This window comes from Natrix helvetica (genome assembly GCF_964273705.1).
Source record: "Natrix helvetica genome assembly, chromosome: 9".
In the NCBI taxonomy this organism is placed as follows: Eukaryota; Metazoa; Chordata; class Lepidosauria; order Squamata; family Natricidae; genus Natrix; species Natrix helvetica.
In genome coordinates this window covers 25,834,128-25,860,575 of record NC_138560.1, presented here as the reverse complement: position 1 = coordinate 25,860,575, position 26,448 = coordinate 25,834,128, and the positions used below count along the sequence as shown (strand labels likewise).

The 26,448-nt window shown below is 47.1% G+C and overlaps 2 protein-coding genes across 2 annotated transcripts in view; both read left to right on the top strand.

Moving 5' to 3' along the window:
* Positions 1–967: 967 nt before the first annotated feature.
* On the top strand, positions 968–3,432 carry FAM229A (family with sequence similarity 229 member A). Its single transcript, XM_081961638.1, has 2 exons — positions 968–1,709; positions 3,079–3,432. The coding sequence occupies exons 1-2, from the start codon at positions 1,591–1,593 to the stop codon at positions 3,317–3,319; spliced, it is 360 nt and encodes a 119-aa protein (XP_081817764.1). The 5' UTR covers positions 968–1,590; the 3' UTR covers positions 3,320–3,432.
* Positions 3,433–5,083: 1,651 nt separating this feature from the next.
* The window catches only part of KPNA6 (karyopherin subunit alpha 6), a 29,383-nt gene continuing 8,018 nt past the window's right edge, over positions 5,084–26,448 (top strand). Inside the window, exons 1-8 of the mRNA XM_081962053.1 lie at positions 5,084–5,210; positions 17,661–17,797; positions 20,733–20,828; positions 21,268–21,367; positions 22,981–23,075; positions 23,945–24,076; positions 25,111–25,199; positions 25,432–25,531. Of these exons, the coding sequence (XP_081818179.1) occupies positions 5,207–5,210; positions 17,661–17,797; positions 20,733–20,828; positions 21,268–21,367; positions 22,981–23,075; positions 23,945–24,076; positions 25,111–25,199; positions 25,432–25,531 (753 nt within the window). The 5' untranslated portion in view covers positions 5,084–5,206. The remainder of the gene's footprint in view (positions 5,211–17,660; positions 17,798–20,732; positions 20,829–21,267; positions 21,368–22,980; positions 23,076–23,944; positions 24,077–25,110; positions 25,200–25,431; positions 25,532–26,448) is intronic.

Here is a 26,448-nt window from a genome sequence, read left to right as displayed (position 1 = left end):
TCTCCTTTACCTGATGGTCATCCATCCCCAACATAGTGAGCCTGTTGTGGCCCCGGCCCAAGCAGAAGAGCCAGGCTTTGGGGCTTTGTCGTATTGACCTTGTTGGCTTCTTCACGGGACACCATGGGCTCTCCGTTCCTGCCCACCACGTGGATGCCTGGAGAAATCCCAGCAGAAGCCCCAGTTTGATGTGAGAGGCTGAGGAAAGGAACGGGCTGAAGGTGACTTGGGGGAGTCCTGGCATTCCTTAGCCTAGAACTCCAAGCAGTGAGAAGATCAGGTCCCATTGTGATGCAGGCACCACCCTTCTGTGTCACAATGGAAGTGGAGTGGTGGCCTCCCTCTAGGCTCTCTCCCAGCCTGCCCTTTGCAGTAGGCCCTTCAAGCTGCCAGGTCGACTGTAGGGAGCACTCCTCCGCCTTCCTTCGATTGGTGAGGCTAGGGCAGAGTTGTGGGGAGGGAGAGGCTCCGAGAGAGAGAAGGGAAACCACTGGGCTCCTTGGCGTTGGGATGGGTAATGCCACCCACCCACCCTGACCTTGTTCCCCAACGAGGAAGGCCTTCAGACTTCAACCCCAGAGCCTCTGTTTGAAACCACCACGCTAGGATGCTTCTCCCACAGAAGACCTTTATGCCAGGATCCAGGTGCCACAAAAGACATATGGTCAAATTTAAATTGCAAGTAGAGCCATTGTATGATGAAGAGCTGTCCAGATATGGGGCAGCTGGAGGTCAACTGGGCCATGGATTTGATTATGAAGTAGTTTCTAATAGCCTGTGGTCCCATCAAGGCTGGGTTACATTAATCAGGAATATAGAAGAACTAAGTATTTGGTGACATCACCATTCAGAGGATACACTTGTTACATTAATATATATATATATATATGTTGTATTTGTGCTGATAAAATATTTAGGCATACCAGGGGTTGTAACACAAACACATATATATATTATATACATATATATAATTTTAATTTATAGGCTGGCTGACTCCTAAATATCATGGGTGATTTACAATTAAAAGTCAAATATTAGAAGAAAGACAGCTGACCAGAAGAGCAAAATAAAATAAAAACAAGAGCCAAAGAAGCCAAATCAAATCAAAACAAACCCTGAAGGTGGCTCCATAGACCCAGGAGAACTAGGTCTCTCCTGGACGATGTAATGGTGGAACCAGACAAAGCTCTGGGGGAGACCAGTGGAGAGAAGACGCAGGGATCCTTTGGTTTCATTTCCAACTTGGTCAACTGACTTCCAACTTCTTTTTCCACCCCCATTTATGTGTTAAAATAATTTTGAGACATTGCATGCAAAAAAATAAGACTTGAAAATCTAAAATTAACTTCTCAGTTCACAGTCATGCAATGGGCTGATGAATATCTGAGTGTGGGGCCACCAGAAATTATTGCCAGATTAGCTGGCGTTGGGTTGCTCTTCTTAGTCCTCTGCCTTGTCCTCATGGCCACCCTTTCCAAAGGCAGCTCTAGGCCCATTTGGGGGTCTCCAAAGTGGGGTAACATGTAGCGTTGAACAAAGGAGGTCCCGCTCACCCTTCTCCTCTTCAACAGACAGGTCTGGGGCTCGGACATGAGCTCCCAAGAGACCCCACAAGCTCGGAGATTTCCAATAGAGGCAGGAGATTCTCCCAGCCTGGCAACGCCCCCCGAAACTCAGGAGCCCGTTGCCCCCGAGCGCGCTGCAACAAGGTGAGCACAGAGTCGGCAGAGAGAAGCAAAGCTGCCCATGTTGTTCCTTGGACTTTAAGGAGAAGCATGACGGCCATTCGTTCCATGTACTTTCTGCTGTGAGCAACCAGCTGGTCTAAGAGTGGGAAAGGATGGGGGGGTCTCCCTTGGAAAGAAAAGTGGCCCACAGGGATATACGAGTGTCCTTTTCAGGGTGTCGGGTAAATGGCAATTCAGAGCTGGATCTTCCAGCAATCACCGAGCCCCATGTTAACTTAGCTTAGAAAGCCAGCTCAGAGCTGAACAACTGGTACAGGTGGTCCTCAACTTGCAACCATTCATTTAGTGACAATTGAAGTTACAACGGTACTGAAAAATGTGACTTACAACAGGTTTGTGTGCTCACGTGTCGCAGCATCCCCACATTTATACGATAAGAATTGGGGTGCTTGATACTTGGCATGTATTTATATAATGGTTGCAGTGCCCCAGGGTCACGTGATCTCCATTTGCGACCTTCCCAGCCTGCTTGAGAAGCAAAGTCAACGGGAGGAGCTGCATTTATTCAACAGCCACGTTGTTCACTTAACAGTTGCAGTGATTTGCTTAACAATTGTGCAAAAAAAAAAAAAAGATGGTAAAAGTGGTTGTAGCTCACTTCACAACTGCCTTGCTCAGCCATGGAAATTCTGGTCCCAGTGCCTGTAGATGGGACATGCGGAAGAAAACAATTATGTTACAATTTATGAAAAAAATGATTATTTGTTAAAGAGTTTTAAAATGTATTTTATAAAGGGCCATTTTCCTAGAAACTTGGTCTAAAGAAACTAAGTTTGCATCATTAGTTGTATATTAGAAAGGATTTAGGGGCCTGTCGGATTGAAGCACGGAAAGCAGCAGACTGGGGCAGAGGCACGAGGTGGAGATGCTCACAGAATGATTGGCAGGGCTGTGGGGAGGGAAAGAGGAGCATTGGCAGCCATCCCTAACCCCAATGAAGCCCAAGTGACCAATGCCCACGGTGACCTCACAGGACGAGTTCCACCTCTTCACAACAACGTTGTGACACGGTGCTGAAGTAGCCAAGGGGCGGTTTTCATTAGGACCACTCTTGCAATGACCTGTGGAGATTTACTTTGTCCTGCTGATGTGGTTGGTTCCAAAGATCCATTGAGCAGAATAGACACACTGCTAAAATGGTGCTTCCGCCCTTCTACTACGTCAATTTCTCTTCCCCATTTTGGGCAGCGTGCCTTCTTAGGAAGTATATATGCCCAGGCATCTAGCAGCATGAGTAGAAATTATGTTGATGCTGGAATTGGTCCTTTGCTTTGCAGCACATCAATTTCCTATTATTTCCTCCCCTAGACTAGGTGGTGGCACTGTGGAGGAATTCAGGCTCTCAGCCAGCACAATCAGTTTTTTTTAAAGGAGGACATCCTGGGACCACTTTTGCTGTCTTGGGCAGTAGTGCATCTGCACTTTCTAACAGACCCAATGGTTCTCCCTCCCTTTCTTTCCCGGACAGGCAGCTGCGAAGATGTCCAGGGTGCCACTGCCTGACCTTGCCCAACGTCCCCATTGATGTCTACATTGCCATGGGTGGGAGCCACAGGCCACGAACTACCTGAAGACTCCCCCAGGTCGGCTCAAGTGCTGAGGCCACAGCGGCTGTTCCAGGAAACACACTGACAGCCAGACAACAGTGAAGCAAGCCACACAGAACAGTGACGCACATTTTAATAAAAGGACACCTTAAAATGTTTCTGTGACTGTCCTTCCTGGAAATCTGCTTTTTGTTTCTCTCTGCCCAAGCCCCCTCCCCACTGACACCAGAGGGAGCCCAGTTGAGGCTTCAACAGAGGTGGGAAGCTCAAGGCCCAGCCTCAGGGAACCTCAAAAGGAAGCATCCATCAGTGTGCGCAGAGATTAGCCAGTAGCCAGTTTCCCCAGTCCACCCATAATGGGACTGGCCCACCCACTGGATAATGGGAACCAACCAGTCCCAGTAATAAGAGTCTGTTTCTTGGCTGTCCTTCCTCTGTCCTCTCAGACAGCAGAACTGCATAGCTCCTCTTTCTTCCTATTCATTCCCAAGTCTGCGAGTGTGGGAATTGAAGTGATCCCCACAAAGGGGATCCAGTTGTTTTCCAACATGGAAGGGGTGTGTGTGTTCCATTCTGTCTGTCTCTTTCCTCTCTTGGCATCCAGTGGAATTTAGAAGGTGGCTTTTGAGTCAAAGAGGCTTCTGCTCCAGAACTTCTCCTGAAAACTTTAATGCTGCCAGGTGGCATCGTTGTCATCAGTCGTGTCCAACCCTCGGCCACTCTACGGGTCAGCAGTCTCCATGCCCCTCTGTTTCACACCACCTCCTTCACATCCGCCACCGTCATCCCAGTGTCATCCTTTATAGTGTCCAGCCAGCAGGGGCTCGAACGGCCCCTTCTCCTTTTGCCAGTGATCACTCCCAGCAGGACTGGAACACACAAACCCCTCACCCACTCAACTCTCATGACATGACCAAAGTATGACAGCCTCTGTTTGGTGATCTTGGCTTGGTTTTTAAAAAAAATCACAGTGTGTATTTTAATTGTAGGCACATGAACATTTGTCTGAGTAAAAACAACAAACAAAAAAGGCCAGATTTTAAAATAGATATAGTAAATAGCTTGCTTAGCCAATCAATTGCTGTTAACAATATTCCTGTACTGGAATTCTCTCTCAGAGGCGGCGTGTGTGTGTGTGTGTGTCTTTGAAAAGATCTTGAGACCCCCACGCCTGGCCGTCTTGTTGGGGGCTCCCGGAGCACTCAGCCAGGGGTTTGGCTAGAGTCTCCCAGCATTTGAATTAAGTTGTAATTATTTTTAATGTCAAATTTTAACTATCCTTGCCTCTATTTCAATTTTTTATATTGTGTACAGTTTTATGCCCAGAATCATCCTGTGAGGGAGATGGGCCGTTTCTAAATTACATAAAAACACTGCCAAATAAAAATAAAATAAATTCAAATTAAAAATATTTTCTTTTCCTCGAAGAAAGTTAAGAGAAGAGTCTCCCTTTTGCTCTTCTCCCCCAGAGATCCTGGATCTGGGGCTTTGGACGGGGGGGGGGGAGAGGGGGCATCCCGAGAGCGTCGCAGGACAGCAGCCGGGGGTGATGGGGGTCCCCGCGCAATTGGGCTGCGGTGCTGCAGACGCGCCCAAAAAGCAGCTCCAGCAAGCGGATCGGCGGGTCCCCGCCAGGCCGAGCCGCCTCTCTTCCTCACCAGCGCTTCGCCTGCAGCTCACGGCCGGCCGCTGGGAGGCGCCCGCGAGCCCCGAGCCGCAGAGGTCCCAGCGAGGCGGCGTTGCGAGGGCGGAGCTTCGGCGCGAGGGCTCGCCGCGCGTGCTGTCCCGCTTCGGCCGCCGTCGCTCCTATTAAACTCCGCCTTGCTCCCCCGCCCCGCCGGCCCGTCTGCTCGGCCCATTGGCCTGTCCGCCATATTGTCGGCGAAGGAGGGACGGGACGGAGCGGCGGACATGGGTGAGGCAGCCGGCGGACTCTCTCTCTCTCTCTCTCTCTCTCTCTCTCTCTGTGCGCACACCCCCCCCCCGCGCGCGCGTCAGGTGGGGTCTTCCCGCGCAAGAGCGCCCCGGCGGCCGCCCAGCGTCCCCCCTCGTCCGGCGGCGGCGGCGGCTCCGGGCGAAGGGGCGTGGCCGGCGAGGCGTCCGGAGGCGCCGACGAGAGCCAGGCCGCCCCTCGTCCCGCCGCGCACCGCGGTCCCCGGCGAAGCTTGTCCTCCGGGGCGAAGAGCGGCGCTCCGTCTCCCGGAGACGGGGAGGGCGCAGCCTTTGGCGCCAGGCGTCCGGCTCTCCGGTGCGGCGCGCGGGCAGTTCAGCGGGGCGCTGCTCGGGGGAGGGGAAGAAGCCGCTTCGCCTCTCCTTTCCCTCCTTCGCTGAGCTTTCCGGCCAGGGGAGCCTTCGCTTCCACCCTCGGAGGCCCCGAGCGCCCGGCAGGGGAAGCTGGGCCCGGGCTCCGAAGCGACCGGGAGCCCAAGAGCGGTCGAGGCCGCCCCTCTCCTCCGCTTCCCTTCCAGGGGCTCCTTCCTTCCCGCATTTGGGAAAGCTTCCTTGGGAATCGTGAGGCCTTGGTGGGCGCCGGGCCGGAGACAGCGGGCCAGGCTGGCCGTCCATGCGCCGCAAGGCTTGGCGTGTGGTGGTGAAGAGGATTTCGGTCTGGAGGGGCTCGACTGCCCGGACCCTTTGCGGCCGAATGGCCTTTCCCCTTTGGGCTGATGCCTTTGTCAGAAGAAACAATAGTGGCCCCTCCGGCCTTCCGTAGTTCGCTTAAACGTGGGATTGTGGGAATTGTAGTTCCCGTCATCTGGTGAGCAACCCTAAACTATAGTTGCAAGATAAGTTTACTTTATTTGTCATTGCACCTCGTACAACGGAATTAAATGCCATCCTCAATATATATTATAACTACAAAAATAAAACACAAACGCACATCCTTCACATTCTATACAATTGAAATTGAAAACCCTGATATTGCATTAATATTGCACTATACAGTAGAATTCAATATAGTTACTGCTCTGGGACAGAAGCTGTTTTTCAGCCTATTTGTCCTTGTTTTTATTGTCCTGTACCGTCTGCCAGATGGTGACAGTTCAAAAAAAGGCTGTCCAGGATGAGATGGATCTTTAAGACTCTTTTGAACTTTCTTAAGGCAGCTGGAGCTATCAAGCTCTTCCAAAGAGGGGAGAGGGCAGCCAATGACCCTCTGGGCAATGACGTTGACCCTCTAGAGCTCTGTCCTATCTGCCACTGTGCAATTGGCAAACCAGACACAGGTGCAGTAAGTTAAAATAGTCTCTATGGTGCAACGGTAGTAGGAGGTCATCAGCAGTTTTCCACTCAGTTGTTGTTTCCTGAGAAGTCTCAGGTAGTATCATCTCTGCTGGGCCCCTTTGACCAGGGCTTCAGTGTGAGCACCCCAGGCCAGGTCCTCCTTTTATGACCACGCCCAGAAACCTAAAACTGGCCACTTGCTCCACTCGGTCTCCCTTGATAAGCAAAGGCTGGATGTCTGATCTGTTCCTTCTGTAGTCCACTGTAAGCTCCTTGGTCTTATTGGTGCTAAGGACCAAGTTATTGTCTCCATACCACGAAAGCAACCAGTCCACCTCATCTTGACAGGCAGACTCATCTCCCCCTCCCCCCAGATGAGTCCCACCACTGCTGTATCATTTGCAAATGTAGTAATAGTATGACTAGCGTGAGTGGGAATGCATGCACATAGAGTATAGAGCCGTGAAGGTGAACCTATGGCACACGTGCCACAGGTGGAGCCATGTTTGGTGGCATGCAGCCGTCAGCTCCGATGTGCACGGTAGCCAGCTGATTTTTCACATTTCCGGAGGCAGGCGAGGCCGTTTTTTGCCCTCCCTAGGCTTCAGGAAAGGCTCTGGAGCACCCCTTCGCAGCCAGTACATGGCACAAGGGGCCAGGCGTCCTAGTCGGGCACCCGTGCTGTGCATACTTGCGCACATCACTGCCCTGCGACACCCAGCTGCTTGGCAGAGGTTGCGCAGGGGTCGCACACTGTGCGTGTGTGCAATGGCGTTATAAAAAGCCATGGAACGCGGGCAGGGGGTGGGCAAAACAAGCCACCGTACCGGTACAGTGGCCACTGCTCTCCGGCTACTACCGATACGGCTGTACCGGCCACAACTCATCACTGCTCCGGAGACTGGGGAGGGGTGAAAAATGGCCTTCCCTGCTCCCCCCCCCCCCGGAAGCCGGAAACTAATCGTTTCCAAACGTCTGGTTAGCCCGTTGGGGCAGTTTTTGCTCTCCCCAACCTCTGGAGGCTTTCCTGAAACCTGGGGAGGGTGTTTTTGCCTTTCCCGGGCTTCCGAAAAGCCTCTGGAGCCTGGGGAGGGGTTGCATATGCATCACAGCTGGGTGGGAAGCTTGAGTTGGCACACACATGCGCACGATAGCACGCGTGTGCACAATTTTGGCACGCCATAAGAAAAAGGTTTGCCATCACTGGCATAGAGTAAGGGACTCAACACACAACCCTGTACCAGTGTTAGGAATAAGGGCTGAAGAGATACGGTTACCTAATCTGACCCTCTGAGAGCAGCCAGACAGGAAATCCATAATCCAAAGGCAGATTGAATAAGAAAGGCCAAGATCCATAAGTTTAGACACTAGTCTATGTGAAAGTATTGTGTTAAATGCAGAGCTGAAATCTAAAGAAGCATCCTCACATAGCCCTCCACCCCACGCCTGTTCCAGATGAGTCGGAGCAGTGTGAAGAGGGATGGCTATAGCATCCTCTGTAGATCTATTTCCTCTGCATGCAAACTGGTGTTTAATGTATGTGGAAGACCAGAAATGATGTGCCGGCAGACCAATTTCTCAAAGCATTTCATGATGATAGGAGCGAGTGCCACTGGTCTGTAATCGTTGAGGTTATTGATAGGGAACTTCTTTGGCAGCGGAACAAGGGTGGAAGCCTTCAAACAAGATGGAGTAGAGGACTGGGATAAAGACTGATCGAAGGTCGAATAATTGAAAGCTACCAAAAGTGGCTGCATATTATTTTTTTTAAGTATGCTTTGAATTTAGAGGAAAGAGATTGGTCTAGCGTAAAAAATACCTTCTTTATAACAAAAATGTGCTCTGCATAGTATGCAAATATGTAGCATGTACAAGAATTTTTGTATGAGGACATACAAATACCATAAAATGGTGATATATCAGGTGAGTTTATTTTCTTGCTAGTGCCCTTGTGTGGAAGTTTACTTGGGGAGGATGCAGCTTTTGCATACAAGGCTCAGTCACTGAACCTGCTTAGGAGTGTTGCAGAAGTGCTGAACGTTGTGACTTGGGAGTCTACAGGTTGTGTCAGAGAATGAAAGGGCATGTTGCTTTCTTATGCCTCAAAATCAGAATCTTACCAATTCCGTTTATTATTATTGATTTATTTGTGGTGTACTGCTTAGCACATTAAGTTAGCAGGTTTCCTGAAAGGAGGTCTTAAGAGTGCGGAGATGACTCGATAATAACCATTTACCAGCCTGTGAAATATATAACAATCACTGTTGGTTTCTGTAGTCTGTAAGTCAGTTTAGGGTACATTTACACCGATGGGCAGTGATGCTACAAGGGAAGTTCTTAGGCGTGGCACATCTATAAACTGTTCTCAGTAATTTTAGGAGACAAATGGGCTACCTCTGCATGCCAATATTCATCTTAGGAAGGGTTTCCACCTGAGACTTTAAAAAAATCATTCGCCTGACAAAGTAGGCATTACAAGTTTAGAGAAAAGGGGTATGATTTGTGTAAGGAATTATGGTAAATGTGCACAAGGTAAGTGAATCCCTCAGTAATTTATTTGAGTAGTTCAAGCAAGTACTATCCTTCACAGCATTCTCAGAATCAGGCGATCCGAATAGGTAGGTCCCCTCTTGAGCTCCCCCCCTCCCCATGCATAATTTATAAAGTTCTTGACCTAGAGTAAAAGGGCAGTAGAAATTGAGGAAATGAAACACAAGCAGGGGGCAAGTAAATTCTATGATTATCTCTGAACTTAAAATAGGGCAGAATTCACAGAATTCTCTTTCTTAGCAATGGAAGATTTCAATTGTGGTTCTAAGTGGAGAACTACCTGTAAAAGGTAGTTGATGGCCTCTGTGTGCTGAGATGGCTGGCTCCATGGAGAGAACCCTTTTAGGCAGAACATCTGGGACTCCTTTTATTCAGCTGGATTAATTTTTATGTTTCTTTATTGCCATTTTATATGTCCTGGAGAAAGTAGAAAAGAAAGCTAATTTAAAATAGATTATTAAAAAGAGCTATGCAGTTTTTCCAGTTTCCTAATAAATATCCCTTAATAGCAAGGAACTAATGGGCATTGCATCCAGAGTTGGTACCATTCTTTATGTCCTAAAACTGAAGGTTTTAAAACCAGTTTCTTACCAGTAAACTTACAAAATACTCAGTAACTTAAGAATCTACTTAAATTCTTAGTATCTTGCATTTATCAGTTATAATTATTAAAATTTACATGAAAGAAGAATACTTGAAATATTCTCTTCTTGAAATCTTTCCATTCAGGAATATCTTTTGAATTGTGCAATTACAGAAATATCAAGCTTGGAGTTTATTTTGTGATTTTGAGAAAATCCTAATCCATTTAATGCAACCTTCCCCAACTCTATATTCTCCAGTTGTATTGAAAGTTCAGCTCATATTTTTCAGACTGATGGCCTGGGAATTTAGGTCTGCCAGTTCTGGATGGTACAGGGTTATTTGAATTTTATATTAAGGATATATGGGGAGCAATTGCAAAGGCAAGACTGTACGGTTATGTTCAGGTAGTCCTCGACTTACAACAGTTCATTTAATGACCATTCTAAGTAACATCAGTAGAAAGAAGTGACTTATGTCTGTTTTCCACAGTTACAACCTTTGCCGCATCTCAAGGATCATGATCAAAAATCAGATGCTTGGCAACTGCTTCATACTTAAGACCGTTCCAGGGTCATGTGATCACTTTTTGCAACTTTTTGACAAGCAAAGTCAGTGGGGAACCAGATTCACTTAACAGCCAGATTACTAATTTATCAACTGCAGTGTTTCACTTAACAACAGTGGCAAGAAATGTTATGAAATGGGCAAAATTCACTTAACGAATTCTCAACAACATAAATTTTGCTGTAGTTGTAAGTCAAGGACTACCTGTATCTGGACATGTACAAACCATTTAAAGGGGATGCTATCATGGGTGGGTTGAGCTGGTCACGATTGGTTGAAAAACAATTCTGTGGGTTGTGGCTTCTTCTCTATCCAATTGAGATGTTTTGATTTGAATAAGTTTCATGGAAGTGGCTTCCTATAGATATCACCCTAATCCACTGCTGTTAGCACACATGTTAACACGCTCTCAGGCCTGGCAGCCATCTTGGGCATTGGATCTTCAGGCCTGCCACATTTAGTGCTGTGGGAAATTGGGAGGGGGGATTGTATGGAGCTGGGGAGATGCATAGTCATAATAGCATTCCTTTCTCTGAGAGTCAAGGACATTCCATCCCGCACCTGGAGGGGTGTGACTGAGAGGCATCTCCAGTTGGGACGGTGCCTTGATTGGGTCATGTGATGGACATGTGGGTACTGTGGGTAGGTGCTTCGGCTTTTGTTTGGTTGGGGAAAACCTGGAAGCTTTCAGATTCAGGTTTTTCCAGATGTGCCAATATGGCATCTCTAATAAAATGGAACTTTGAGGAACTTGAAGCCTCCAGATTCTTCCGTTGGGGGTTAGGGTTAGGAACTTGGAACCCTGACACACACAGTGCTTGATCAGTTCTACTGAACTGAACTGTTTCTTTGGGGGGGTGGGGGTGTCCTTGGTACTCTCTGAGCCTGGTTTTTTTCTTGCAGACGCTTCATTACCCAAACTAGTTCCCAGCACCAATGGTGATACCTAATTTGGGTAATGAAATGTCCACAAGAAAAAAGCCAAGCTCAGAGAACATCAAGGATCCCACATTTCAATCCTGACCTACAAATACTTTTATTTATTGAACTATTTCTGCAAATAAGAGTTGAAAAATAAGAATACCCAGGACATGATTTGGTTAAGGCTTCAATTTTCTGTATCTTACTCATAAGCACCAGGGTGCCTTCTGCCTTGGCATCTTTCTTCATCTGATTTTATTTAAAAAAAAATCCTTTCATAAAAAAATAAACAGGAAACCACTGATCCTATACAAAGTCTATATTTCCCCAGAATACATTAGGGGTTGTGTGGCATTTTCCAGATGCCGGAATATGTTATTTCCAGATAGAAAATAAAACGAAGAATGCTAGTGAAAAAAATGGGCTGCTCTCCCTGATGGCCTTGGGTGAGGGGGCAGAAGAGACTGTTCTTCTGGATGCCATTGGGAGGGGGCTCAGTGCCCACTGGAACTGAATAACCTTTGTTTTTTAATTTATTGTCATGGCAGGAATTTTTTCTCTTATTTTGATTTGCTAATATAGTGCTTTTATTGTTATACTTTCTTGTAGGATGTAATGAGCCATGTTGGCTGGGAAATTGTAGGAATTGAGTTTTTATTTTTCACATGCCATCATTCGTCAACATAGTGACTAATGTAATAGATCCGCGAAATACTGTGGACATAGAATATTTAGACTTCAGCAAGGCATTCAACAAAGTAGACCACAGCCTACTTCTTGGTAAGCTAGAAAAAAGTGGGATAGATAGCTCAACTACCAGATGGATTCGCAACTGGCTGACAAACCATACTTAATGGGTCTAAGTCTACATGGAGAGAAGTAAGCAGTGGGGTACCACAAGGTTCCATCTGAGGCCCAGGACTCTTCAATATCTTCATAAATGACTTAGATGAGGGAATAGAAGGGGAAGTTACCAAATTTACAGATGATACTAAGCTGTCAGGAATAGCTAACGCCCTAGAACAGCGATGGCGAACCTTTTTTGCTCACGTGCCACAAGTGGGAGCGCAGGGGAGTCGTGTGCGGGCGTGCCGCACCCATAATGCAACGCGCGACACCCCCCTCCCCGTGCGCCTGCGCGCACAACGCGCGACACCCCCACCATTTTTACATGCTTTTTTCGCCCTCCCCAGGGTCCAGAGGCTTTATAGGAGCCTGGGGAGGGCGAAAATAGCCCCCCCCGCCCCCCCCCCGGAGGCCCTCCGGAGGCTTCCCATAAGCCTTCGGAATGCTTAAAACCACCCTCCTAGCAAACCGGAAGTCACTTCCGGGTTGCTTGGAGGGTCGTTTTAAGCGTTCCGAAGGCGTCAGGGAAGCCTCTGGACGGTCCCTGAATCCTTCGGAACGCTTAAAATGACCCTCCGAGCAACCCGGAAGTGACTTCCGGTTTGCTCGGAGGGTGGTTTTAAGCGTTCCGAAGGCTTCAAGGAAGCCTCCGGACGGTCCCTGAAGCCTCCGGAGGGCCTCCAGGGGGGGCGGAGGGGCTCTTTTCGCCCTCCCCAGGCTCCTATAAAGCCTCTGGAGCCTGGGGAGGGCGAAAAATGGCTTTTAAAAAGGTGAACTCAGCTGGCCAGCGCGTGCATGCGCGCTGGCCAGCTGATAGGGCAGTGCCTCGCGTGCCCTGACAAATGGCTCCGCGTGCCTTAGGTTCGCCATCACGGCCCTAGAAGATAGGCTCAAGATCCAGATGTATCTTGGCAGACTTGAACACTGGGCCCTATCTAACAAAATGAAATTCAACATAGAGAGGACCAAGGGAGACATGATAGCAGTCTTCCAATACTTGAGGGGCTGCCAAAGGGAGGAGGGGGTCAAGCTATTTTCCAAGGCACCTGAAGGCCAAACAAGCAATAATGGTTGGAAACTGAACAAGGAGAGATTCAACTTAGAAATAAGGAGAAACTTTCTGACAGAACAATCAACCCATGGAACAGAAGTTGCCTTCAGAAGTTATGAGGGCTTCATCACTGGAGTCTTTCAAGAAGAGATTGGACTGCCATTTATCAGAAATGGTGTAGGGTCTCCTGCTTAAGCGGGGGGGGAGAGGGGGGGTTGGACTAGATGACCCACAAGGTCCCTTCCAACTCTGTTGGATGTATATACAGTTTGGCACATAACATGTTGGTTAAGTACGAAACAATATATGATGTGTCTGAATTGAATGGGGAAATGGGGGCAGCTGCTATTTTTTAATTCCTGCATAAGCCTGATCTATCAGTTTTGCACATTCCTATTTTGCCTTCACCATCTTTGAGTTGCTTAAAAAAGTCAATGGAACAAACTTGAGGAGTGGGAGGCTTGTTCCAAGGGGCGTAAATTGACCAGTGCTTGCACTGCTATTTATTAACTCCTACTTGAATGTTCCTGGACATCTTATGAGCAATTCTAGAAGGAAGTAATCAACGTTTAACTTGGTCATGGTTACATGATGGTTATCTTGCATGCTGCCTCTTTTTTTGATTGCATCCTTGGACATTCCGTTTTTGTTTTTACTATTTACGAGGCCATGAATATGAAAGCCATAGTCTGCTCTAATTTCTCCTGAGGTTTTTATAGTCCAAATCATGGTTTTTTCTTTTTCCCTTCTTCCCAGCCCAGTTTTATTCTGGCCCTTGGATATGTAGTGCTTTTCTAGCTTTGTAGCAATTAAAGAATGTTTTTGTTCGGTAGAAAAGCAGAGGTAAACCAGGGTTTAAAATACAGGTGATACCATCGTGTACAGGTGATGTTAGACTAAGGGAGCATCTGCTTTGCCAGAAGCAAGCATTGGCACTTTGCTTCTATGCCATTGAAATGTGGGATATGACTGGATTTGTTTGTTTAGCACAAACATAGCTTTTCATTTGCTGCAGCTTTTTCTTCTTGACTGGGAGAGATTGACCAATTTGTTGCATTTTAGTCTGCTGCCTCGTCTACTTGTTCTCAGCAGCTTACATCACAAAGTAGCAATGCTGTGCTTCCTCAGATCAGGAACAGAGAGCTGGTAAATATTGGCTCCGCCTAGAGAGACCTTTCAGTCAAATGTGGGAAGGTATGAGATGTTTGCTCCCAAGTTCCCAAACTTGTACAAGCTCTGGGAAAGATAGCTTGTGAGATTGGGTGGGTCCGAAGAGTGAAAATGGAAATAATTTGAACACACAGACTTGAAACGGACAATTTTAAAGGGATTAGATTAAGCAGAGAATGGTTTTCCTGATTCCCCAAAGACCCTCTTCAGTAGCTCAATTTCAGTATGTGAGTATAACATTCATCTACAGGGAATATTAATGACAGCATGTCATCTCGTCAAACTGTGTCGGTTCTGCTGCTTGGACCTCCATGTTTTACGGTGCAATTTGGGATTAAATCCTGTGACGCTTGATCAATGCACTTGATAATAGTTTCACTGTCTGGCTTTCCCTTGACTCGGCAATTCAACTCCTGCTTTGGGGCGTGTGAATTTCTACAATTACTCAGCAGAGATTTATTGTTAAATAGGAAGCAGGATGAGATGTTCAGAGCAAAGAGAAAAAAATAGGTGACTAAACTTTATTCTGTAGCTTGCCAAATGTAGCTGTGGTTGTTGGCATATTAAATGTATTTAGATAGGCCTGGAAAGCAGCTAAGCAGCCTTTGGGTCCCTGTTGACCCCTGAACTAGAAATTTAGCCATACATTGTTCCAAGCTATGGTTATTTCAGATTCTTGCTGAGGCATAAACCATGGTTTACAGTGGTCGAGTTCACACATTTTACTAGATTACCTTCTTACGGTTTGATGATTGTGAAGATTTGAAACAGAGACTTGATAAAAAGAAAAGGATAAATATCTGGGTTTCATTGCTAAAGGTGTTTTGATCCTTTGATTTATTGTATGATTGAGCTTTGCCAATTCACTTTTATGGCAATTTACCAGGATTAGTTTTGCAGTTATCCCAAGTAAAGCCACATAACTATTTATCTGATTATTTATTGCTAGTTCATTTCGTTGTGTTCTGTAGTCTGGCTTTGCAATGAAGTCACAAATCACCACTTGTGACATACCTTGTTGCCATGGAAAAGCGGCGCCATTATTTTGTATCTTTGTTATGACATCATTAATCAGGACAGATCACGAGAGATCGAAAAAAACTCCAGATTAAAGGCTGGCTGAAAGTTATTGAGAGTCTAGCATCAGATAAACAGGTGTTGACTCTCTGTGCATTATGGATGCTTTTTTTGTTAGTTTTCAGTTTAATTTTGAAGTCTTTCAGTTTTTCCTGACAGTTTTTAAAATATGGTGTCCCCTGAAATTTGATAAGTGTTTACGATACACATTTTGGGGCACCTTTTGGACATTCCCAGCGGGAACCAAGCGTCCAAAATAGGAAATCGGTGGTCTCCAAATATTGCTGAGCTCAGCCTACCTCCCAGGGGGTCTCCAGGAGAATTTGGAAGGCCCATCAGTGCTCCTTTGGAAAGCAAATAGTGCTTTCCAAACAATAGTGACAATAGTGAATTACGACGATTTGCAAATCACCGAGTGGCTTGTCAGTGTAGTAATTTGTGACTGATATCCTATAAAGAACAGCCTTAGATAAATCTTACATCAAGCCAATGCTCAACTAAGTCTCGTAACCGTTGTCTCTGTAGTGCCTGTAGGCAGGAGGTAGATATGATGCTCTCTCGCCATTGTCCAGTGGGTATCGACATTTGTATTTGGTATTTATAAGGAGTCCTCTGCCACCACTTGTCAATCAGACCCTTGCCCTCTTGGCTGGTAAAAGCCTCCAGGGCGGTGAGCAGCAGGTGGGTTCATGCCGTGGAAGCGGAGCCATTCCTGTGACCTTTTAAGGAGGTTTCATCTCTCCTTGAAAACCATCCCTCAACCCCACCTGCCTGGACAACTTTGGGCCAGTCTGCCATCTTTTCCTTTTGGGGCCTCTTTCAGTCAGGATTCAGGGCTGGCTGTGGGATGGAGCCTTGATAGCACTCCTTGGCGATGCCTGGTGGGAGCGGAGTGAGGGCAGAGCCACCATTCTCGCCCTCTTTGATCCCTCCCCAATGCCTTCAATAGCACTGACCATGGTTTCCTAGCTACGGAACACAAGAGAGGGGTGGCCGAGAGGCACAGGCTTTCTCTGGCTCGCCTCCTTCCTCCGAGGCTGGTGCCAGTCAGGATTGATAAGGAGTGAAAGATCCAGCCCAGGCCTCACTGATTCCTGGCAGGGTCTCTCAGGGCTCAGAACTCTCTAACATCTACCTGGAGCCTTTGAGTCAGATCATTTGATACGCTGGTAAATGTACCCAGCTCTAGGTCTCCGTCCCGGGTGAAGTGAGTGATGCAGTGGGCACCCTTTTGTGATACTGGAAGGCTGTGGGGGCTTGGATGGGGATGACAGACTTAGACTGAATCCTGGCAAGACTGAGTGGCTTTGGGTGCCTGGAGCCTCGGGATCCGAGTGTCTGCCATCCTTAGTTCAGGACGGGTCCCCCCCCCCCCCCATCAGACCCAGTTTGCAACCTTCTCCTGGACTCGCTGTCAGGCATGGCCTGGAGGGCTTTTGCACAGCTGCGGCCTTTCCTGCATCAGGACTCCCTGCGCTCAGTTACTCAAGCCGTGGTCATCCCTCCTCTGGACTGCTCCAGTGGGCTCCACGCGGGGCAACCCTCGAAGTCCGTTGGGGAGCTCCAGCCAGTGCAAAGGGCAGGATGGCCATTTCCCACCTCTGTTCCATGAACCCCACTGGCTCCCGGTCTGCTTCCAGGGGCACTTCAGGCCGTGGCTTCTGACCTTGCAAGCCCTCAAGGGCAGAATCGGTCCAGGCAGCCTCATGAACCACCTCGGCCCCTCAAATATTGGGAGACTGCTATTCCGTCACCCCTCGGCCTCTTTCTACTAGGTTAGACAGACCTATGCTCAGTTCCTGCAACCTTGATTTATATGTTTTAGCTTCCAGGCCCTTCAGCATCTTAAGTGCTCTTTGCACTCTTTCCAGACTCTCAACATCTTTTTTTATATTGTGGCGACCAAAACTGGATGCAGTATTCCAAGTGTGGCCTTTCCAAGCAGTACTAACCCTTGACGGGATCTTGATTCTATCCCTCTGTTGATGCAACCTAGGATTACGTTGGTTTTTTTGATGGTTGCCGCACACAGCTGACTCATTTTTAAGTGACTGTCCACTAAGACTCCAAGATCCCTCTCGCAGTTGCTGCTATTGAGCCAAGTTTTACCTAATCACATTTGTACAGATTAATTAAAAAGGCCCCGTAAAACTGAAAAATGTTGAAGGGTTTTAAAGTGTGCCACTATAGGTAAAAGCCAAGGATTTTTTCAGATCAATGCAGTGGAGTGACTCATTGCAGAATCTGAACAGGCCTCCAGAGGATGGCATCCTTTGGTGTCCTCCTGCCCCAGGGCATGATGCGCGTAAGTAGCCTATTTTCTATTGATAATGCAAAAAAGATGGCATCTGGTTTTTTTTTACTTCTGACCTGCAGAAACCATGGCGAGCCCAGCAAAAGACAACAATTACAGAATGAAAAGTTACAAAAACAAAGCTTTGAACCCAGAGGAGATGCGCCGGAGGAGAGAAGAGGAGGGGATCCAGCTACGCAAACAGAAACGGGAGCAGCAGGTAAAGGATCTACTCAATCAAAAGTAGAGTGAGGTAGAAGTATTGTTTCATTTTGGGCTTATCTGATACTTGGCAGTCAATACTCTGAAGAACAGCAAAAACAGATAATAACAGAGGAACCGCATTGGAAGGGACCATTGAGGTCTTCTAGTCCAACCCCCTGCTCAAGCAGGTGTCCCTATACCATTTGATTTCTGCTGCTGTGTTGTAACAGGAAATGGGAGAAGGCAATCAGAGAATCCTGCTAATAATAATAAAATTAAGCTAAGATTATTTATGGTTTTGGTGTTATAAAATGAGGTTAGGAAAGCAATAAAAATGCAAACAAATTAGGTCCAGTGAAATTATCTAAGTAGTCTTTAAATTACGAGCATCTGTAACAGGCTGACTGTTCTTTGTGCAATGCAGATAGTTCTCGACTTACGACAATAATGAAACCTGCCCATTACAATCATAAATTGTGATGGCCGTAAGATGGGACATTGTGTAACCAGATCTAATTTTACAACCTTTTTTGCATCAGTTGGTAAATAAATGTTGTGGTTGTTAAGTGAAATCCATTATTCTCTATGGGGCACTTTTGCAAAAGCACAAATCACAAGTCACGTAAATGTCAGATGCTTCAAATGGCCATCAATCAGGCTGGTTGCTGAGCAACCAAATGTCTTCCTGTGACAACTGGGGATGTAGCTGTCGGAACTGGGCTATACAGTCAGTATAGCTTTTGGGTGTCCATAGTATCTTCAAATGATCATTAAGCACCCAGCCAGTCATAAGTCGAGAACTACTTGTATTGTAGGGTGGATTGAAGGATCTGCCAGTAAATTGCTATCTCAGAATATAAACCAGGGTCAGTTTCTGATTCCCGGCACTGGACTTCCTGTCATCCCACTTGCTCAGGTAGGGAGAAAAATATGTGTCTGCTTGGTAGTGAAACTGAAAGGTTGCGTTGTAGATGACAAAAAGATTAATGGGAGCAGTTCTGGGCTGAGCAGCTGTTCAGAGGCACCTCATGACTTAACTCTAAAGTGCAAGCTTTATTTTATGTCGCAAATTGGTTGATCTACAGAAAAGGAAGAAAGGGGCTTCCCCTGGGTCTGCTGACACTTGGTGCAAGGCAGTAGTATTTCTTGTTAGGCTCTTTGCTCTTAAAACACTGTGTGTGTGTGTGTGTGTGTGTGTGTGCACGTGTGTGTGTGTGCGCGCGTGTGTGTGTGTGTGCGTGCGCGTGTGTGTGTGTATGAATTTAATATAAATTTTATATGTCACTTACATGCAGCTGGCAGTTGAAAGTGTAAGAACTATTTAGAGTAGTGAACACTGTTCCCTCTAAGCTGCGCGGCTGCGCGGCCGCGCAGGTGGCAAGAAAACACCGCGCAGCAGTTTCCAACTGCCGCACAGTGATTTCTACTGTCACAGGCGCCGAAGGTCCTTTGCAGATGGCTAGAACTGGCCGCCCGCAAAGGACCTCCCCGGACTTGTTTTGATGAGCGGGGGGGGGGGGGCTGAGTTCAGCAAAGCAAGCCCGGGGAGGTCCTTTGTTGCCGGCCCATCCTAGCTGCTTGCGCCCAGCGCTGTGGCTAAAGTAAACCCCCAAAGCCCCTGCCGCTACCGGAATATCTGCTGCCACCTCCTCCTCCTCCTCTAACAGCACCACATTTGCTGCCCAACACTGCGGCCGAGGTGAAAGCCGCCAAAGCTCCCGCCGGCGCCCCCGCCCGTGGCACCGGCGCCTCCCCCTCCTTTCGGAGCACCTGAGCTGGCCCCCGCGTTACCCCTGCCCCCTCCTCCTCTGCTGTGCTTTTGAGGAGCCATGAGGCCGCGGGAGCCAGTAGGAAGGCGGCGGAGGGGGCGGGAGCAGGGGGGAAAAGGCCTCATGGCTTCTGAAAAGCACGGTGGAGGAGGAGAAGGCAGCAGGGGTAACGCGGTGCCCAGCTCAGGTGCTTCGAATGGAGGGGGACGCGCTGCCGCCACTGCCACGGTCAGGGGCGCCAGCAGGAGCTTTGGCGGCTTCACTCCAAATGTGGTGGTGCTGTTGGAGGAGGAGGAGGAGTAGGAAGAGGAGGCAGCTGCTATTCTGGTGGAGGCAAGGGCTCGTCGGCATCTGCAGCAGCAGCCCTGCCCCCTATGAAAAAAACCAAAGATGGAGCAGATCCACGCAGATGATGTCACCGCAACATGACTGGAGGAGGAATTCTGGGAGTTGAAGTCCACAAGTCTTCAAGCTGTCAGGTTTGAAGACCCTGGGGTTTTTTTTTCTAAAGGGTTAAGGATGCAAGGATCTTGTAACTTGACAGCTTTAAGACTTGCATGCTTCAAATGCCAGAGTTTCTGACCCAACATTTTGGTTGCTAAGCAGGAGCGTTGTTAAGTGATACTATATAACACTTTGAATTAAGCGGGTACCTTGAATAAACATAACTTTGAGTTTCAAATAATACTGATTTTGTTGTTGTCTTAGGTGACACCTGTGAAAAAAATTCAGGTGCTGCTCAGGCATAAAAATGTGCCGCTCAAACACTATACTTTTCTGCTCACACTGAAAAAAAATTAGAGGGAACATTGGTAGTGAAGCCATGAGAACTGTTTGGAGTGATTGGTGATCGGGTGATAGGGATTTGTAGATGGTGAGTGCCAAGCCAGACTAAGTTTTGCCCTTGTGCGACTCGATTCAATGATGGTGCTGCCTTGCAATAGTACTAAGTAAGAATAATCACATTAAGCTACTTTTCAGTTAAGCCGCCTATAGAAGTCCTTACCTGCAGAACGGAAAGCATCAATTAGGAGCTGCTTGATGAAACATCAAAAAGCAGGATGGTTACCAATGTGGGTTACAACCCTGAAGTGCAGAGGAGCCGTTCAGCCATCTGCGGGTGACCACTCGGAATCAGGGTTTGGTTTGTTCCCCTGTGACTTCATTCGTTTTCCATTGCAGCTCTTTAAAAGGAGAAATGTGGAGCTAATTAATGAAGATGCTGCTATGTTTGACAGTCCTCTGGTAGATTCCTTGGTCAGCTCTACCATTGGTAGTGTAAGTAGAGATATATCATGTTTCCTTCTTACTTCTCTCTCTTGTTCAATATCAGTAAGACATCTATATAATACTAAAAAACGTCCATGCACTTTGTAAATGTTTTCTGCCCCAAAAGATAAGGAAATCAACCTGCCAATTTCATTTTGAGTATTGGCAATCAGGTTCGAGCTAGAAAAGGGGATTTATCGGCTACCCCTGCAGGACCTCAGGTTCTCCATCCTTGGGCTAGGTGACCCATTTTATCTGCTTTGGTACAATACACCTTATCCTATCTCTGAGAAGGTTTGTAAAAGAATTTCCTGGGATTTAGATGTCTTTCCTCTAGCCTGGAATCTTCTTGAAAATTGAAATAGCCCTGAATTAAATCTAAACTTTGAGAATTGTTATGAAAGGTGGGCATTAACTTTGGTGATGGATTAACGTCTGCTCTTTTCAGGAGGGTGTGATCACAGTGGAGATGGTGAAAATGTTGTTCTCTGAAGATCCTGATCTTCAGTTAGTAACTACCCAGCGATTCAGAAAGCTACTTTCAAAAGGTACATTCAGTTGTAACTCTTTTTAAGAAGAGCTGGTGAGATTAACTTAGTGTTTCTGTTAGGCCCTCAAGATATGTTTGTTGTTCAAATACTTTGCCAAAAACATCTGAACATTTTATTTAGGTGAGTAGACTGAACACATGAAATCTTAACAGCAGGAGCAGACTATCTGATCTGCTCATTTTTAATTGTATTCAATTACAAATCAATTTTTAAATGCCTTAAATTTCAGCAGTTAAGTTTTGACATGCCCAGTAGTGTGTAAGGAACATACCTAGCTAAACACAGATAAAATGCAAGCATACATTGTCCTATACAGAATCACAGCCTCAACTGGGCAGGGAGTTAGATGGCGATGGCATGTCTGCAAAGGGTTATGTGCAAGCTGAGATTGTGATATTCATCCCCTCACTCCCAAACGATAGGCAAGCCTTACCCAATATCAAATCAAATCAAATCAAATTTTTAATTTGTTAGCCGCTCCCTCTCCTCAAGGGACTCGGGGCAGCGTACAATAAAAATATACATACATACATATAGACCTACAGATACACACATATACATACATATACATACATGGAGGAGGTAGTAATCAGACATATATCACAATAATAATAATAATAGAAAATTAAAATTAGCCATTAAAATATCCCATGATAAAATACAATTTAAAAAGGACTGTCAGGAGGAAGATAAACTACGGTTGAGCCAGGCCAGATAATTGAAAGAGGTGGGTCTTGAGCTTTACACGGAAGGAGCGGAGATCGGAAGTAATCCTGATGTCAAGGGGGAGGTCATTCCACAGGGCTGGGCCCATCACAGAGAAGGCCCTGCTCCTGGGTGTCGCCCCCCGACACTGTTTAGCGGACGGCACCCGGAGAAGTCCCTCTCTGTGTGAGCGGATTGGTCGTAGGGATGTATGGGGCAGGATGCAATCCCGCAAATAACTAGGTCCTATGCCATGGAGCGCTTTAAAGATCGTAATCAAAACCTTGAAACGCACCCGATAGACCACAGGAAGCCAGTGCAGCTCGCGCAGGAGAGGTGTTACATGGGAGAACCTAGTCCTCCCCATAATCACCCGCGCGGCCGCATTCTGAACCAACAGTAGTCTCCGAGTGCATCTCTAGGGAAGCCCCATGTAGAGAGCATTGCAGTAGTCCAGGCGAGACGTCACTAGCGCATGGGTGACTGTGCGCAAGGCATCCCGGTCCAATAAGGGGTGCAATTGGCGCACCAGGCGGACCTGGTGGAACGCCCCCCTTGCCACGGCTGTTACATGGTCATCCATGGACAGCCGGGCATCTAGGAGGACGCCCAAATTGCGCGCCCGTTCCATGGGGGCCAGTTGCTCGCCCCCAATGGCCAGAGATGGAAGCAACTGGTTGAACCGGGGGGCCGGAAGCCACAACCACTCCGTCTTGGAGGGGTTGAGTTTGAGTCGGTTGTCATCCATCCAGACCCGTACGGCTTCCAAGCACCGGGACATCATTTCGACGGCCTCGTTGGGGTGGTTCGGGGTGGAGATGTACAGCTGAGTGTCATCAGCATACTGCTTGATATCTATTTAATTTTGTTCCCGTCCTTCAGTTTCTTTTTAAATTTTATTTTAGAGCCCAATCCTCCAATTGATGAGGTGATAAGCACTCAGGGAGTTGTGGACAGGTTTGTTGAGTTCCTCAAGAGAAGTGAAAACAGCACACTACAGGTAAGAGGAGGGCCAGCTCTTTCTTGAAGATCTTAATCAACTTTACAGCTTGCTCTGTCTTTGTCCTGCTTATGTCGGTGGTCGTGATCCAATTGTCCAAAGACATCTCACTATAAAACAATACCAAAAATAGAGACTTATGGCTATAATGTTTAATAAAATTACCATTAAAAATGTAAAACCATTGTTGCATGGCTATTTCAAAGTCTGCAAGATTGACTTTGAAGCCATAATCCACTGTTGCTTTAAGCATAGGGTATTTTGTTAAGGGATATGTGTGAAAGGAATATTTCGTTATTAGTTCTTTATCCCTGAATAAGTATAGGCTATCAGCTCTTCAAAGACATGTACATTATTAATCATGCTTTAATATAACGATGCATAAAAACCCTTCCTGAGAGGCAGTTTATAGTTGAAAACCAGACACCAGTTATTCCACCGACTCTGGAGTGGCTTTCTCTTGCCTTCCTGGTCTTTCTGGCCTCCTTCCAGCTTTTCTCCTTGGTTTTGGTCTTGTGAGTGGTGGCAAACAGGCAGCCCCTCCTCAGTTGCGCCTCTGCCTTTGATTCCCATGCTCGGGTGGGTGGAATTCATTGTGAGCAGCACCGCTGAAGATGGGAACTGCCACTCAAAGAGGCTGTTGCCATCCTTCCACAGGCGAATTCCTCCCCCTGCAATGTCAGTGAAATAGTGAAGTGGTCTCATTTCTGAATTATTTTGCCTTGCAGAAGGCTCCCCCCCCCTGCCCCCCTCCCAACAAATGGGAACTCCGGTTTAATCTGTTTGAGGTTCAATCCCCAAGCAACTTTTTTCTCCTTGATTGTGGGTCTCCACTGGGGTTAGTCGTTCACTGGCTGCTTTTCTTCCAGTTTGAAGCTGCGTGGGCATTGACCAACATCGCCTCAGGTAACTCACTACAAACTAAGATAGTGATTGAGGCCGGGGCAGTCCCAATCTTCATCGAACTGCTGAGTGCTGATTTTGAAGATGTCCAAGAGCAGGTGAGACTCAGGCCTGGGCTACCGATTTCATGGCAGCTCTTGAGCTCTTGTTCATTCTCTCGCAAGCATTTCTGCAGCAGAATAGCCAGCTCCAGCTGTGAACAAAACATGATCAACGGTGTCCTACAAAGGGCAGCAGCTTCCCAGTTTAAAAATTATTGAAATGGCTGATTCTCACAAGATTTTTTAAAATTTGTTTGAGTAGGGAGGTGACTGGAGCTTGGAAATGTTTTTGACTGATCTAGGCCCTTTGCATTGCTTGTCTACGCCTTCAACTACCCCACCACATTGTAGGTGTACAGTTGTATTGAAATTGTTAGTGCTCCATCACTGGAGACTTTTAAGAAGAAGCTGGACAGCCATTTGTCTGAAATGGTGCAGGCATTTTTGCTTGAGCAGGGGGTTGGACTAGAAGACCTCCAAGGTCCCTTCCAGCTCTGTTATTGTATGTTCCATGGTCTAATTATGATGTAATTACATCACATTGATTACTTGCCTTTCCCCTGGAAGGCAGCATACATTGGGGTAGGGGTCCTTCACTCAGTTTATTCTCATAACGATCCTATGAGGTAGGATGGCCCAACTGGCTCTCTCACCCCCCTGGAACTCAGTGTCTAACCTTCAGGCTCTACTGCTGTCATACTGATGTCACAGATGCGTCATACTGCCTAGGGTAAGGCAAGCTGCTTTGTATGGCATGAGAGCTGGGCCAGGTGGCAAGAAAGAAACACAGATCCCTAATAGCTATTGGAAGGCTCGGGTCAGAGAATGGGATGAAATAGTCAGATACGGGGTAGTAGCTGTTAGACACCTCCGAGGTGGTGCATTGTCTAGGCTCCCTCCATGTACCGGGGCTGCTAGGTTGGGAAGGTTGCCTAGACTATCTTGCAATGCGTTCATCACAATAATAACAAACAGCATAGAAGTGACCAAGGTCAGCGATTCATTTGCAAGGACCCAACTGACTGCTTCGCTGTTGCTCTTAACGTATCCCCTTCAAGGACTGAGTCCTGAAGCCCCTGCTCTTCTTCCAGGCTGTCTGGGCACTGGGGAACATCGCTGGAGACAGCTCTGCCTGCCGTGATTATGTCCTAAATTGTGGCATCCTTCCTCCTTTGTTGTTGTGAGTAGCCACTGGGAGAAATTCCACCACTTTGTGGCTCCTTCATTTCCTTAGGCTGCAAGTGCTGAGTGGGGCAAACTTGTCCTAGAACCGCAACTGATTTTCTTATTTTCCCCGAACCATCTGGCTGCTAGGACTATTTATATAGGATACAGTTGCCAAGCCCTTAAATAGCTTGGTTTAAGCCCAAAGGCCGTAATGTGGACTTAAGCATCATTTGGTTATATTTCAGGCTGCTCACAAAATCTACTAGGTTGACAATGACACGAAATGCGGTCTGGGCTTTGTCGAATCTCTGCAGAGGGAAGAACCCACCCCCAGAGTTTGAGAAGGTAAGATCCAAAGGTCTATTACTTTATTTTCCCAGCCTCAGACGCCTCTTGTGTTCCATAGCCTTTCTCAACCATGGCAGCTGGAAGGTGTGTGGTTTTCAACTCCTAGAATTCCCCAGCCAGCACAATTGAGAAACACTACTTTATCTAGGCTCAGGATTAAAACTCACATCTTGCTCCTGTCACTTAAATCTCCTTCTTGCATTTAAAAGCACCCGAAGTACCTGTGAAAATAGTAAAAGGTCATTGAGTTCATTGTAACTCAAGTCCTGATTGTGCTGATTGCAGGCCGAGCATCTTACAAAGTTTAGTGTTTTATTCTCCAACAGACAAGGCAATTGGTGTGACTGGTAATAACTCTAAGCCAGAGTTACTGCTGTATCTAGCATGTGAAACCCTCACGGTCTACTTAGCAACTTACTCCCCTGTAATCCCCATCCAAACTGCTTTGGGGTAACATTGGAACGGGCTCTTTTCTATTAGAGAATACGATGGCAAAAATAAATGCTAAAAACAACATGCCCCAGAAACTATGTGGAACTAAGCTTCTACCCTCGGATCATCAGCACTAGGGTGGGTGTACTCCGCAGCAGAACACGGTGTCCCTGTAGGGTTTAGCAGCTGCCATCCTAGTGAGTGAGACGCCAGACTCAACGACATCGTGAGGGTTATAAGCGGATGCATTAAAACCACTCCAATTTGGTTTCCTGGTCTGAGCCTCATAGCAGCGCCAGCTTTACAAAGGCCTCAATGCACAACCGAGAGAATACAGAAAAACTATGAACAACTCACTCCTACTGGTGCATTCCACCCTTCCTCATTTATCAGCAGAAGATTCAAATCCAGGAAGCCCCCACTGGCCCTTGCACAACATCTGCCCAACAACTTTAGCATTGATTCCCGATGGAAAGCCAAAT

Bases quoted from the DNA above. Each gene is read 5' to 3' on its own strand.
- FAM229A (XM_081961638.1), top strand. From the start codon at position 1,591: ATGAGCTCCCAAGAGACCCCACAAGCTCGGAGATTTCCAATAGAGGCA. The intron at 1,710-3,078 runs GTGAGCACAGAG...GGCACTGTGGAG, and splicing joins CCCGAGCGCGCTGCAACAAG to GAATTCAGGCTCTCAGCCAG.